Here is a 15500-nt window from a genome sequence, read left to right on the forward strand (position 1 = left end):
AAAAAAAAAAAAAAAAACCCAGAGCCGTCCATTACCACGGCGACAGAGGGCACGCCGATATTCTACCGTAAGGGACAAATGGATGGAAACGATGTCACGGTTGGTCTATTACATTGCTGAAGAGCTCGGCGGCCTGCTCCAGCAACCCCACGAGGCCGCTCTCGGTGAAGTAGCGGCCCGAGCACACGCCGTCCTCGTCGGGGGACAGGATGTCATCCGACACGGCCGACTCCTCCAGCACATTGGAGGAGATGCTCTGAGGAAGGAAAATCCATGGGTCCAATCAATCACTTAGCCTTCTTAATCAAATTAGCAGTCACATGGCTGAATTGAAAACAGGGAGAAGGAAATGGAACTAATGTGATGACGCTCCAATCAATGACCTGTTGACTGCTGGAGGTCAGGATGTGTTGGGTGCACACACCTCACTGCTTCGTGTGTGTCTTGGATGTGTGTGTGTGTGTGTGTGTGTGTGTGTGTGTGTGTGTGTGTGTGTGTGTGTGTGTGTTTTAGTGTTAGAGCTTATCAATATCACAGTCAGCACACGAGCACATCTACCATTTTTATTAATTATACCAAGGTGGTTATTTTGACATCGGCATAAATTTGTGCTTTTTTTTTTTTTTTGCAACTTCTGATCAGCAGGTATTTAAATTCATCGGTATTATGAGCAGTAGGACTATTAGTAATTGCAGGAAGGGCAGAAGCAGTAAACATTGCACCAAATATATTATGGAAGTGACTCATAGTGACCACTCCTGATGGGCCAAGCTGAAAGTCGAGACAACATTATCATACTATTATGAATACGTCTGAATGAAAACCAGTATGTGCACTGACACAGTTGAAGCCACGTTTCCGTTTTTAACGTTATGAGCATACAGCGCCCCCCACTGGACGCACACGACCAAATTAGAGGCTTATCCATTGAGAGACGTGTGACGATGGTGTCTCTCTTCCACCAACCCATGTACTGTGTGTACAATATGACAAATTCTGACGTCTGCATTCATAGCCTCTACCTGAAAGGTGACGCTGCCAATGGGCAGGTACTTGTGATCCTCCAGCATGCTGAGATACTCCGCCACCAGAGCGGCGGCGTGTACCAGACACATAGCCGACTCGGTGTAGCATTTTCTGTTGTTGTGCTTCTCCGCCATATTCTGCAGCCACGTCAGACGCAGGTCAGGAGACGTCTGGTAGCCTTTTGCTATCCTGTGCGATAAGAGGAGGAGGGAGGATGTCACTGCTATTGATTCAGTACTCAATAGTATCAAAAGGTCTTTCATTGCATAAGACAATCTCGTTTAAGCTTCATGCAAGGGACAAAATGTTGCAAACAGCTGTCAGTATGTCATGCAGTGCACTATAAGAACAGTAAACTATTTTGTTGACTTACTCTCCCAGTTGACTTTGAGGGGTGGGGTGCACCCTGGACTGTTCGCCGGCCAATTGCAGTGCACAATGTAGAGCAAATTAGCATTCAGTATGGTTGGCTCGAGATACTGCAATTTTGCGTGTGAGAACCTGGGCATGAGTTGTGGCTGACAAAAGCTCTGTCTCGTTGTGCTGTCATATGTGTTTCATTGTTCTCCTGGTGTTTGACAAATTGCTGAACGACTCCTGCGGCTCTCCTTTACCACATGCAAGGGCATTGTGAATTTCCGTGTTAGACAAGTACAGTGGTGCCTTGCCTTATGAGTGAGCCAACTTTTTCGAGATGCTGTAAAAGCCGTCGCTCAGCCCATTTGCTTTGACTTGTGAGCGAGAGAAGGGTTTGATGGTGGCAGCAAAATCAACTCAACTCAGACAGTGAACAATTCTTGAAAAAAGAGGCCTCAGGTTTATTGTCAAACTACACATCTAGATTTTTTTTCCCTTGGGAATGGTCAGTATCTAATTGCTAACACACAATGTAAAACACCAAAGACAGGCAGACAAATAGCAGAAATGCTGTGGTACAACCCTTTAAGCAATGTGTATATTGTACAGAAAAGGTAGAGCAAAACATGTAGACCGACAATATAACAACACTCGCAGGCATATACTGTACTGTTTATCCTCTATGAGAAACAACTAATATTACTGCCGCTTAACTCCCGTGTGACATATATTCCAAATGCATCTCTTTGGCATTCGCATGGCTCAGGAAAACTCAACAATACTGGACTTGCAAAAGTCAGTGGGTCACACCTCTTCAGTGGCTGCGTAAGTTTTCACCGCTTATGCATGGAGGTGTGTCACAAGCCTGGACGGGAGAATCGCCGCACCTTCAAAGTACGCAAGGAATTTACTTAACCGCCAATGGGGAAAATATAACCCAGAATTAATTAAATTCTTAAGTCACAGCACCAATGGAGATACCGTTCCACAGAAAATGATCAGTGGTGAAGTGGAACGCAGTAATGCCTTTGAAGAACAACAATTCTAATGAAGGCCTTCAGATATTTTGCACAGTATTCATAAAACAACCAGATGACAGAAATTATTTTCATAAAAGGAATCCAAGTACGCATTGCATTTATACACAATGAAAATCTTTATGAAACCAGCAATTCATTTTCTCCTTTAACAGTAATTGATGCATCTGGAGGCCAAATGTTTTTTCACCCCGCAGAGCAACAAGTGTGGTGAGCTCGCAGGGGTGAGTTGAGGTGAAAAAAAGTGTACGGGCTTTGGTGAATGAGACCGAAAATAGAGCCACGCGTAATATAAAACACATGTAATACGACACATGGTGTGTGCATATGGTCCTTTGGTCTCCTCTAGACCCACTGTTTGCATTTGCATGCAAACAAAAGCGGCTCAGAGGGGATCCAAAGTGCGAGCACATTGGTTGCCATGGCAAGGGAGGCAAATGGAGGCAAACAAGCCCCAGATAAAGAGAGAAAAAACAGTGAGGTGGGAGGAAAGGGGACAAGGTACCTGTACATGAGGTCCATGAGCATCTCGGGGTCCTCCTGGAATTCTCGCATCTTCACTGTGTCTGACAAGATGCTGTTGAGGTTCCTCAGGAGCTCGTCAACCTGGAGCCAGAATAAGATAAGATAGATAAGAAAACCTTTATTTGTCTCACGATGGAGAAATTCGCAAATTTAGAGCAGCATAATTATGAAAGGAAGAAAGTAGAAAAACAAAATGGATTGGCATGTACAAAAATAAATTAAAAAATACAATTCAAATTGGCATCGCAATGTAGTAGAACGCAATTTTCACACCGCAAATGCTGCAATTTGGGTGGTTGGGTGGGGGGGTTCACATCAGTTGGCTTTGTTTTTTTATGTGTACAGTACCAGTCGAAAGTGTTAAACAAACACCCTCTAATTTAACTGTTATTGACTATTTTAAAAAATCTGATTTGTACATTAATACTTAGGACATTGACATTATGAAGAAATATTGATTTTAATTATTTGATTGAAATAAATGTTAATCGATACATATGATTTGTAATTTTGATTCTTCCAAGTTGACACCTTTTGCCCAGATAACAGCTTTGCACAACTTGGTATTTTCTCAGTGAGCTTTGAAAAAATAATGGCAATATTGAAGAAAAAAAAACATTCCCAATTTGATTATTTTTCAAAATCCTTCAGCCCTTGATGGAAATATGGCTCCTAATGTTGCATAATGTGATTGCGTCTAGGACCAAAACACATATTAAACTTCATAATGTGACACCTGCAGGGGCAACTGCGTGTTCTGCATCTCGGCGTCCTCCTCGGCGTAGGCCAGGATCGTGCGCAGAGAGGATCTCAGGTGCTCCTCCTGGAAGTCAGAGGACTTGCCCACCAGGGAGGCCAGAGACATGGTGACCTGCATCTTCACCCTGGAGAAGTTCTGCTCCAGACACACACAAAAAGGACCACCGTGAAACTCAACCTTCATAGTCTATTGATTTCCACACTTGACTCTTGTCTCTGCATCTTTGGCACTTCAATATTGTACGACGGAGGGCCGCTCAATGTCCTTCACTCCTTGACTGCTGTGCTGTCTTTTGTGAAAAGGTGCAAATGACGTGAGCGTGCGTGCGTCATGCATTTTGTTCCCCCCAGACCTTTACAAATTGTCCAGCGGTCATACATACACATATCATGAAACTGTTAATCTGACGCCTGGTCTTATTACACACAGAGACAGAGACAGAGAGAGACAGAGACAGAGACAGAGGCAGAGACGGAGAGAGAGAGAGAGAGAGAGAGAGAGAGAGAGAGATGCATTGTACTTTGTTCTTTTAATCCAACAATATTTGTACGTTATTTTTATCATCCTAGGAAGATAGCTGAGCCAAAAAAATAAGCATATGGAATTTATTGTATGCTCATTTTATTCTTTTAAATCCTTTGCTGTGGCAATTTAAAATGGAAATGTATGGTCGAGGACATGGTTGTAATCCACCTGGCATACTCCAATTGTATGCAGTACTGTAAATATGAATGCATGTATGACATATGGACGTAAGAAGAGATAAATTGTTTGTTATTGTAGTTGTTTACAGTCGTGTGGAAGTGTACCACATCACATTGAGAGCAGCAATATTTTGTCCTACTACTGCAGCTAAATCTGTCAATGACCCATCAAGGCCTCGCCAAGAAAACAAAAATGACGTCGAAACTCAAGCGTACAAATTGAATCAGCACCTGAACGCATCACAATGATATTGAATCAGGAAGGCACAGCGGCCTGATTATGTTGCATCCTCTGCTCGCCTTTGTCCCTCCATTCATTCTTCGCACTACCTGTCAGTGACAAGCTGCCACATGTGGACGCACAGGTTGTGTGTGTGTGTGTGTGTGTGTGTGTGTGTGTGTGTGTGTGTGTGTGTGTGTGTGTGTGTGTGTGCGCGTGCGCTGAGCGCCATCTATCTCCAACATGAGCTGCAGAGCGGGAAATGATCTCCCATTAGCAGAGACATAATCACCCATGGATGATCTCTACGGCCCCATTCTGTTCAACTGAGCATGGAGCTGCGGCCTAACCACCCATCACTGCCCCCTAATGCACTTGATGCATGTTTGCGCGCACGCGCGTGTGTGATCAAAAACTGGGCCTATATAATAAGATTTGTCTCACCACACGTCACCCCCCCATGTCCTTCTGAGTTTTTTATAAGCATCTGAAACATAAATGTCAGCTTGTGTATATTTATGCGTGAGCATGACGCTGAAAAAAATGGCTTGATATTAGGAAGAAAATTCTATTTGAGTGAGTCACATGGCCGCTAAGCTAATTCCCATCGCTGCATCCGCTGCATAAACAAATACATGATGGGATAGGGGTGGGTGTGTGTGTGTGTGTGTGTGTGTGTGTGTGTGTGTGTGTGTGTGTGTGTGTGTGTGTGTGTGTGTGTGTGTTTTGCAGAGGCTGGTGTCTTGACTTTCATTACAGTGTGCACGCTGTAAACACAGGAAATATCCAAGGAGCACAACATAAGACACTTTGGATACCTACCTTGTGCATATGTTGGGCGTATATTGGAATTTTGTCACTAGGATTTATCATTATTCACTGAAATGCAGTGATACCTTGACTTATGTGTGTCCCAACTTACAAGTTGTTGAAGTTACAAGCCACTGCTTGGTCCATTTTTCCTTTATAGTGCGAGCAAAAATTTCACCCGCAAATGTAACTCGGGCAAACCGCCCACCAGACGGCAAGAATAAATCTGGACATCTGGACACCATCAGTCCATGTGGTACAGTTGTCTTTGCTGGTTGATTTTTCCATTATTTATTTATTAATTTGTGGGGGGAATTGGCCAAATTTCATTTTTTTTCTAGCCATGTGTACAAAAAAACACAAAAAATGAAGATGAACGAGGTGTGCATGTAGTCGACTAATCGAAATTTAATGTTGATCATGATGGTAGTACTTGGAAGTGTTAAGATGGTAGAACTTGGTGTCAAATGATTGCAAACCACTGGCTCAGAGAACGTCTTCATTGTCCTGATACCAACTGACAATTGACTTATAAATCCTTCTGGTTGTGTGTGGTAAATGATAATGTCCGTCAAAAGTAAAAATGGATCTCATTACACAACGCAACAATGTTGTGAGCAGGGAGCGTATCTCAATTTCAGGACATACCCGCACAGTGAGCCAGTGTGTGTGTCATTATTTAACGAGGGGTAAGTGTCAGGGAGGCAGACAGTGACACATCTCTGCTCTGTATTCACCCGCACATCCTTCACCAGAAACTTTTTTCCCCCCACCAAGCGCCCAGAATAGAAACGGGAACGGCATAAAAGCGGGATAAAATGTGCGTGTGTATGTGTGTGTGTCAGAAGCAGACACATCATGAGCCACCCCCTGTTCTTATGTGCTCTTCAGTTCAATTCCTTCAGGTTAGATAAGAACTGGAAGGTCACCCACCATTTGCTTTGGTCTATGGCTGTGCCGGTGGTCCGGATAACGTTGAGTGAGTGATCACAGGATATCGGCGTGTGTGCGCTTACGCTGGCGTTGCTGTAGCTGTATCTCATGATGAGGTAGAGGGTGGCGCATGCCTGACTCCGGTTCTCGTCCACCGGGCTGCTGCAGTACTGGAGCACCTTCTGGCACAGGTCTGCACACTGCTCCGCCTCTTCTTCAAAAAGCAGCTCGCCAAACTGCAATGCAAGCAAGTGAGGACTATCACGCAATTTGCAGAATAATATAGTCAATCCCTGTTTATCGCAGTTCCACATCCACCCACTATCCTGCAGATGAAAAAAAATATTTCATATACTGTAGCAAGACCAAAAAAAAATATATATATATATATAGTTTAAACCCTCCAACAGGCTTTCAACACATTTAAATTTATCTGATTGCTTATTCAGATCCAAGCAATCTCCAGATTAATATATTGTAATGTTTATATTTGGGCAGGGATTAAGGATGAATTCTAAATTCAGGGGCGTACAATTCTAGGGGTTTTACAGCAAAACTGATCTGTAACCATTCCAAACAAACTGCCTATTGTATTTTTGATTGCTGTCTGTTTAAGAAATTGAGCTTGGGTGCCATTGGAATCATAAGGCAATGTAGTGACAAGAACAAGAAAAACTAATCATTGTTGTCATTGTACAGAGCACATTTAATCATAATTCCAAATAATAAGAATAATAATCATGTGGGGGTTACCTTGACAACAAGCGCCCTGAGTGTGCTGAAGGTGTGTGAGAGGAAGGTGGAGCTCTGGTTGCAGGTAAGCGAGTGGAGTAACACCTTCAACACACCACCCACCACGCTGTCCTTACAGTCCGCCAGTGGCACCGCCTGCACGGGGGACACAAGGCAAAATGAAATCATATTCATCCAGACGTCCACATGAGTGAAATAGAGAGTACATTATTTTTTAACTTTGTTTTAATTGTTGTACGGTGACTTTGAGCGGCTTGAAAGGCATGGCCCCAGATTAACTTCCCATGGAAATTTACCAGAAATGTTCCACTCCTTTGCAACTTTATAATCTAACAACCTGTCCTGACTTAATCCTTCTTTTGTCTGGGAGCATTAAATATAGCTGATGTTTTTTGGGTTTTTTTTTTTTGGGGGGGGGCGGCTCTAAATTGCTTTCACTAAAAGTCTAGGGAAGACTCATTTCAAGCTTACATTGCCAAGTCTTGCATGGGTGTGTGGGCGGTTTATTTATACATGTGAATGCAGCCAATTCAAACTGCTCGGAAGAAATTTTGCAGGAGGAAGATGACTGTGAATATTCTCATCATCCGGACCAGGTCACCCTATTCTCAGGGTACCGAAGCAATCGCAACTGGTGTTCATGTTAACTTGGAATTCTAGCGCAACCCGAACAGCCCAGATGCGAGCGATTCAATGCCGTAAAAGGAATATTCATATTCAAAAGGACTGTCATAACACACCCTCCTCCGCTAAGAGGAGTGCTCTTCCTGACCTGGACGATGGTTTCCAACAGGTCTAAAACGATGAGGTTTGCCTCTGTGGCCAAGTTTCCGCTGATCAGAGCCTCCTGGTCCAACTCCGCCTTGGTCCTGATGCCAGGTGGGATGACGAATATTCAGAATTGAAAAGATGGCGTATGTTTGGAGAAGTGACACTAAACGTACTTATCATGTCTGTCGTTGGTCTGTCTCCACTGGGTGAGATCTTTCCTCCAGCGCAGGTTCTCTCTTTGACCTATGGTTCTGTCCATTCCTGACAAACACAAAAAAACAGGAACGTCAGAAAGCAAACCATGCGGTCAAGGGTGCCTAATTAAGTTTGCGAATTGTTGTTGATGGTCATGGGGAACACATTCCGAGAATAGTGGTAGCGAAAGCTAAAATCATCATCGAGCCATTTATTCTTTTGGTCTCAATCGCTCTGCCTGGGTACACATGACATGTAAGGTTTTTATTTCCTGGAGGTGCAAGCGGAGAGCTTTTTGACTACTATTGAGTCTTTTGAATGAGACTGAATCTATAAAAACAAATCTTTATTGAAATGGAATAACGAGATAGCATTTTTGGACCATTACGACCGTTACGAACACATAATGTCCAAAGGTCTAAAATTGATAACAATGTCCTCCCTGGCGGCATAATCCCTAAAGTGCGCCTTACCTCCAACTCGCTTCATCATCTCCCCGCGGGCTCCCATCCCTCTCAGCAGGGCTTCTTCCAGCTGGAGCTTAGCCTGCTGGGATTTCTGTAAAGCCTGTGTGCTCACTTTATCGCTGCTCTGATGAGCCTACACACATACAAATACACACAAATAACGGGGAGTTATGGAACGACAAGGCCTCTGAACAGACTCCATGATGCCGAGCATACTGACCCGGTACTCAAAACACGACACACAGATAGTGAGGAGCTCCAGCAGCTTGTTGAGCTGAGAGGGGGGCATATCCACAGTCCAGCGCTGGATAAGACTCCGGTCGGCATTCTTCATCACCCACAGGAAGCACACCAGCAGGTGACGGCTGGTGTCCGCCGCCAGGGTGGCTACCGACTTCCCCTGCTGGGACAAAGAGGGAGACGCTTGACACAAGACAGAGGTAAGAGCCCATTTGAAACTAGAAAGAAATGCAGCGGATGACCACAATACATTGCCCGGATGTTCTCATTCATTCTTACAGGAAAGTAGATGTGATCAAAATCAGGGTAGGTTTCATCTCAATTTTACAGTGCCTTTTGCTGTAAGATGTGTGATTGTATAAGTGGGGGGGGGGGGGACCCACAATATTATGCTTACCCTGTCTGGAGTTTTGAGAAAGCAGCAGTCGAATAAAAACAAAACAACTGTAGTTTTTTGAAAGCAAAAAGTAAAAAGAATCTGTTAAATAAAAGCAGATTAATAAAAAATCTAAATGAAAATATAAAGTAAGTAGGTAGAAATGAAAAAGAAAACAAAAACAAGACAAAACTAGAACGCCAAACTAAGAGGCCAACAAGAGCACTTCAACCAAATTCATGATTAGGGATACAGGTGACTGGAGCCTCTCCCAGCTGACTCTGGCCAAGACACATGGTACAAGAAACTGAGTCTGGTCATCAGCCACAATTGAAAAACTTATAAACGCACCATTAACACACCAAATTGTCCAGCTCCCACAGGGACCCTGATGCATCATGCGCACACACCGCAAGGATGGTCAACTACCTCTTTTCCCCATCTAACGGAAGTGAAAATCTACTGCAGACTAATTCACCTTCATTCTCCTGATGATGAATTACAATGCGAGAGGTTTACTGCTGCTTCACTTGTGTGGCAGCTCTTGATAAATGTGGCCATTATAGCCACAAAGCTTTTGGGTGTCCCGCCTCAAAAACCTCACATTCTCGTGGTGGGACCCAGCCTGACTTTTTCTCCCACCCATTCGTGGCACTGCCACCAAACGCTATGAAAATATCAATGAGTGAGGAAAAAAAAAGTGCGCGAAAACATCGATCGAAGCAGCTGAAGTACTACACCTGCCATGTTTGAAACTATGATAAATATCAAGCCGAGGGCTGCATTGTGTGAAAGTCACTTTTCCGCTGCGGTGGGTGTTTCATGCAAAAACATTCTGGGGTCACTGAAGTGCATCTCTTGGAGGTGACTGTGTAGTTTGATAGGTAGATACTACACATGATGGATGTGTTTTTTTTAGATTTGATGACTCTCTTATAACAGCACTGCATATAAACCATCATATTTTCGTGTGTGTGTGTGTGCGTGTGTGTGTTTGTGTGTGTGTGTGTGTGTGTGTGTGTGTGTGTGTGCGTGTGTGTGTGTGTGTGCGCACGACGGCTAATCAATCTACCTCAGTGAACTTCACATATTTGGCACAATACACGTGCATACCGAATACGCACCCCCCACCACCCCCCTACCGCTACGCACCCGCCCCACACACACACACACACACACACAAACACACGCCCACACATCTAAAAACAGTTTGATAGTTGACAGTTTTTACCATGGATGCCATGGAAACAAGAACGTTCCTCCCAAGCGTGTTGAAGGGGTTGCCAGCGATCGCCATGGCAACAGATTGATTGATGGGCGGCACGCTGTCAAGGTCGTCCTCGGGTCCACCACTTTTGCTCTTCGTGCAGCGCGCGTCTGACACTGTGGGGACAGACACACAGACTAACTTGCAAGGGTCACAAGTGAAGGCATAACTAATCATACTGTAAAGTATTGTATCTTACAAATGGAGAAGACACCTCATTTTTGTCAATATTTTATGATATAATCTGAGTAGAGAAAACTAAAGAAATGATTCTTAGACTTCTAATGTTAAATAGTCAGTACAGCCTGGAAACGAGTGTAAATTTACTGTTACCTTAACTGGTCAGTTTTAGACCAAAAGGCGCATTAGAGGAGAAGTCAACCCCAAAATTTTCTTTACGAGAATATGTTCGATGCAGCCCCACTAGTCTAAACACAGCATTCTGATTAATATTGTATATATGAAATATGAGTTAAGCAGTAAAGTCCACCCATTTTTGCCCATCTCAGGGGGCGGCCATTTTGCCACTTGCTTTCAACTGAAAATGACATCTGAGTTACTCAGGGGCTCAGGTAACAACCAATCACAACTCAGATTCCGAAAACAGCTGAGCACTGTATATGTACCGTAAATGTGATACACATTTACAGAATGTTCAATTGAGTGTAGAATTTTCATTGATGAACTAATACAGACCTGTGAAATCCAGGTAGTTGGTGGAGTCAATGATGATGCCCACCAGGGGCAAGTAGAGGGCGGCCATCTTCGCTCTGACCTCGCTCTTGATGCAGCGATGGTCCAGATCGTGAGAGCACAACAGGCTGAAGATGGCGTTGATGGCCTTCCTCTGGACCTTTCCCCTGAAGACGCACGCAGTCAAACAACCAAGCTCATGATGCCCCACCTTACGGATTTCATGAAGCATTTGGCCCCTTTTTCCGTACCCCTCTGACTCCATGTCGAGGGCTGCATTGAGCTCGGTGAGCAGCAGCCCTGTGAGGTAGTGCTGCTGCTTGAACTCCTGAGAAAGCTCAAACAGTCCCAGGATCCTTTGCTGCTCTTGGAAGCTACACGAACCAGAGCTCTGTATGGAGACACACAACACAATACGCTCATGCCACACAAATTATTATTACTATATAACTGTATTGAGCAAAGAAAAGCTGATATATTGGAATGGCTAAAAAAAAAATAAAGAATGCTCAAAGAGTGGCCATGGACGGACCTGTGAGGAGATGGATGGGCACGGAGAAGCAGGAGCCGAGGCCGGACTGCTGAAAAACAGGCTGAGGTTGAGGTAGTGCTCGTGACTACACAGGATTCGCAGGAACTCCAGACGCATGCTGATTAGTGTTGGCATCGAAACACTTTTGGCGGACATCTGGAACGGAAAGAGAGCGCGCATGAAAAATGGCATGTTGCAGGATCACTATATGTGTGAAAGAGGCTTCTGTGTACAATTGCGAACACAATATGATGGGGCATATATCATGGAAAATTGACCTTTTATTGCTTTTATCCCAACATAGTTGTTGCATCTCTCCCATCAAGTGTGACAAAGTAAATCTTCTTCATTTTACACTTCAAACCACTGTTACATAACAGTAGAGCTAATTTCAGTAATAACCACTTCCACACAAAGTTTTTCAGCCCATTTTATGATCGCCGAGAATGGATGAAGACCAACGCCACTTTGAAGTGGCTATAATGTCTGAGACATTGCAGAGGCATAATGATGCGGAAAAAAACACATCAAGTCAAAGCCGGAAGGTAAACAGACCTGCATTGAGTTTTGTTGGATGCACAGATTAGTGTGGGCTAACAGCAAAAGCTTCAGATACTCGAGTGGTCGATGAAATTGACAACACTAAGAAATATTACATACATTAAGACATCACGAAACTCAATTAAAATCTCTTATATTTGGTGTGCTGTATTCATATTGTGCAGGTGTGACTAATGTTGCATCCACTCAGCTATACCTGATTGCAGTAGTTTTTCACTAGCATGAAGACAAAGCCACGGTCCATTAGAGACAGCAAGTCGTACAGGAAGAAGGCCAGGCTGATGTTGACTTTCTCCGCTTGCTCCACCTCCTGAAACAGACGTCACCAAATTGGAACTGGCGAAGTGTCTCATTGGTGCTAAGCTAGGACGCATCACTGCCATACCTTCTGCTGTTTGACCAGGATGGTCCCGATCTCAGCCGTGACCACTGAGACGATGGTGGTGATGTCGTCTTTAAAGCGGTCGGAGAAGCGGCTCCTACGCGGCACGCTGTTTTGGTCCGGCTGAGACATGTGCTGTGCCATACTTTTCACCTGTTTGGATGAAAGGTGAGGACAATAAGCGTAATTTAATCCCCCATCAAGTGGCTCTGCAAGTGGCTCTGCACATGCATTGTGATTTGCATGTTGACCGAAGAACATTTAAGGAGTACTCATACTTAAACCTAAAGTTTAGAACAATTGTCTCGTGAAAAGATTCTCAAAGTGTGGTACCCCTAGTGGTGTGCAAAGGAATCACACCCAAAGTACAGTTCAGTTGTGTTTAACTTCTAACTGTGACAGATTTGCACTTAATATTTGACTAAATTTGAAAACATTCTGCATTGTACATTTTTTAATAAAATTTTATTTATGTGCAATACATTTTAACAGATTCACTGTTTTTGTTCTTATATTCAATTGCAGTGTGATCAGACTGTTTGATCGCTACAGTTGTGGCTTAGAAAAATGTGAAATGAATTGTGTCTCATTGTTTGATGAGCACATGAGTTGTGACAGTCCAACTTGTAGAGCTAAGTATTTTTTGAGGGTGTACTTTGACATAAAAAGTTGAAGAACGACTTCGCTAGTGTTGGGTGCTGTTATGCATGCCCACGACTGGTAAACTAACAGTGAATCTCTGAAATTTTGAAGGACAGGTTAAAAAAAAAATCTGCAAATATGCAAATGGCTAACCACAAATACGTACTATATGAATAGAATACAAGAGTAAAATAGAAATGACTAAAAATAATCTGTAGAGTAAAAAAAAATAAAAAATTATGTAAAGGGAAAAATAAAACCCCGCATGCTCAATCACGCCACAGGCACAAGTATCATTCATGTGAACACTCTGCTCACCAATTATTCATGATAACACGATTCACTTTATACAATAGGAATTACACTAGGAGAAAAAAAGGCTATTGTCAAACACAAAAACAACAAAAAAAGTGAAGTTGATCCAAATGAGCGCCTCTATGGTAAAATTATAAAAGCGCATAGACTATGGCCTGATTTTGATTCATCCCCAAAGTGAGGTCATTGCAGGACAAGATTGACTAAGTGAGATTAATGGAGGGGTTGAGAATAAATGTGAGTAATGATATGCTTCAGTAAAAACAAAGGAAGAGAGAGAGAGAGAGAGAGAGAGAGAGAGAGAGAGAGAGAGAGAGAGAGAGAGAGAGAGAGAGAGAGAGAGAGAGAGAGAGAGAGAAATAGAGAGGGGAGAGTGAGAGGGAAAAAGAGTTTCATGGTCAATTGATGTGATGAATGACACATACAAATCTCAATTTTTTTCATTGTGTCAATGAATTTACTGACCAGCAGCTCAAAGAAGAACCAGGCATATTTGTAGGCATTCTCCCTACACACTCCCGTGCTGACCACCATTTGTAGGGCCAGCTCCTCGTGAAACTGCTGCAAGACACAAAAACACACATACCACGTATATAAGACAACCTATTTTTGCTCCTAGGTGGTAGAACTCGGAATGCAGGAAAAAAAGAGGAAAAAAAATGTATGCCACACTGACATCTTGTGGACATTGGACATTGTTCCTCAAAAGATGATCATTAGTTCCTATGCTAAATACAGAGGACCAAAAAAAACGCTATATTGTTTAATGTTTTCATTAATCTTATTTTCTGCTCACATTGTGATGTCATGAAAAACAAGTACAATAAACACTGAGAGTGACTGGCTAATTCTGTAATAATTTATTGCATATATGGTGAGATTTATTTTGTATTTTTTGCAACCATTTTACTGTTTATTATTAGGCTAGTTTTTAAAATACATAAAAATTTGGAGCGGCTATTAAGTCAGTGTAAAAAAAAAAATTTGCTTTATATAACCTAAGTAACCATAGCGACACTCCCCACTTCTCGTACCTTTCTGCTGGAGGGTCTGGTGCTTCCTGTTGCGTTCTGATGGCTATTTGTGTCCAAAATGGTTGACATGCGACTGCCTGGGACATTGTGGCCCTGCAGACAAAAACACACATACACGTTCCATCACACTGAGTATGATGGATGTCCTCATTAGAACCGCTGTCTGCTGCCCTATTACAATAGCTAATGTACTGTGGGAGTAGGAATCAAATGACTTGTGATGTGTGTGTGTGTGTGTGTGTGTGTGTGTGTGTGTGTGTGTGTGTGTGTGTGTGTTTGTGAACAGACATGGGTGATCATGTAGAAAAAGTGTGAAGCTACCTGTGCAGCTGTTCGACCGGTTTTTGTTTTTTTTAGCAGCTTAGGGGTCGGGACTCACATGACATGTCACATGACGTGGCCGTACTCATACTAAAGCAACCAATTTTAGGATCTGGGACTTTTTCGGATAAAACTGAAAGACTCAACTCCCCTTTGACTTGGTATTCATGAGCCCCAACTTGACTTGGATGTGCCTGAATTATCAACTTTGACATCTAACTTCCAGCATCACTACAAAACCACAAAGGCAAGCGATGTTGGCTGTGCATTTAAGTGAGAAGACAACAAAGTAATACATGACACAGAAGACTGGTTTGAAACTGTTAACACGTGGCAAAAAGCGAGACTTATGACTTGCTCAAATGTCACTCACTCCCACCTCGGGCATACCTTGGCGGCCAAGATGTGCCTGACCTCGGCATCCTCGGTTAACGAATGAGGCGCAGGGATGTCAGGGTTGCTGCTACTGCGGATCCTGGACTGCAATAGCATGCTGCCCACTGTGGCCGCGGAGGCTCGGCCCATTGTGCTGTAACGGCTCTCTGTGGATGGCATGACACCACCTGTTCCTGTTTTCGG

General features: G+C 43.4%; 1 protein-coding gene across 1 annotated transcript in view; it reads right to left on the reverse strand.

The window, feature by feature from the left end:
• Window positions 1-15500, reverse strand: part of dock8 (dedicator of cytokinesis 8) — a 60905-nt gene that overhangs the window by 11796 nt on the left and 33609 nt on the right. Inside the window, exons 22-40 of the mRNA XM_019878033.1 lie at window positions 15312-15490; window positions 14601-14693; window positions 14032-14127; window positions 12613-12762; window positions 12424-12537; window positions 11667-11822; window positions 11386-11525; window positions 11138-11301; window positions 10406-10557; window positions 8779-8961; window positions 8565-8691; window positions 8070-8157; window positions 7898-7994; window positions 7126-7260; window positions 6456-6608; window positions 3682-3840; window positions 2926-3026; window positions 1023-1215; window positions 113-256 (exon numbers count right to left, since the gene is read on the reverse strand). Of these exons, the coding sequence (XP_019733592.1) occupies window positions 113-256; window positions 1023-1215; window positions 2926-3026; window positions 3682-3840; window positions 6456-6608; window positions 7126-7260; window positions 7898-7994; window positions 8070-8157; window positions 8565-8691; window positions 8779-8961; window positions 10406-10557; window positions 11138-11301; window positions 11386-11525; window positions 11667-11822; window positions 12424-12537; window positions 12613-12762; window positions 14032-14127; window positions 14601-14693; window positions 15312-15490 (2624 nt within the window). The remainder of the gene's footprint in view (window positions 1-112; window positions 257-1022; window positions 1216-2925; window positions 3027-3681; window positions 3841-6455; window positions 6609-7125; window positions 7261-7897; window positions 7995-8069; window positions 8158-8564; window positions 8692-8778; window positions 8962-10405; window positions 10558-11137; window positions 11302-11385; window positions 11526-11666; window positions 11823-12423; window positions 12538-12612; window positions 12763-14031; window positions 14128-14600; window positions 14694-15311; window positions 15491-15500) is intronic.

This window comes from Hippocampus comes, unplaced genomic scaffold (genome assembly GCF_001891065.2).
Source record: "Hippocampus comes isolate QL1 unplaced genomic scaffold, H_comes_QL1_v1.1 scaffold13, whole genome shotgun sequence".
Classification (NCBI taxonomy): domain Eukaryota; kingdom Metazoa; phylum Chordata; class Actinopteri; order Syngnathiformes; family Syngnathidae; genus Hippocampus; species Hippocampus comes.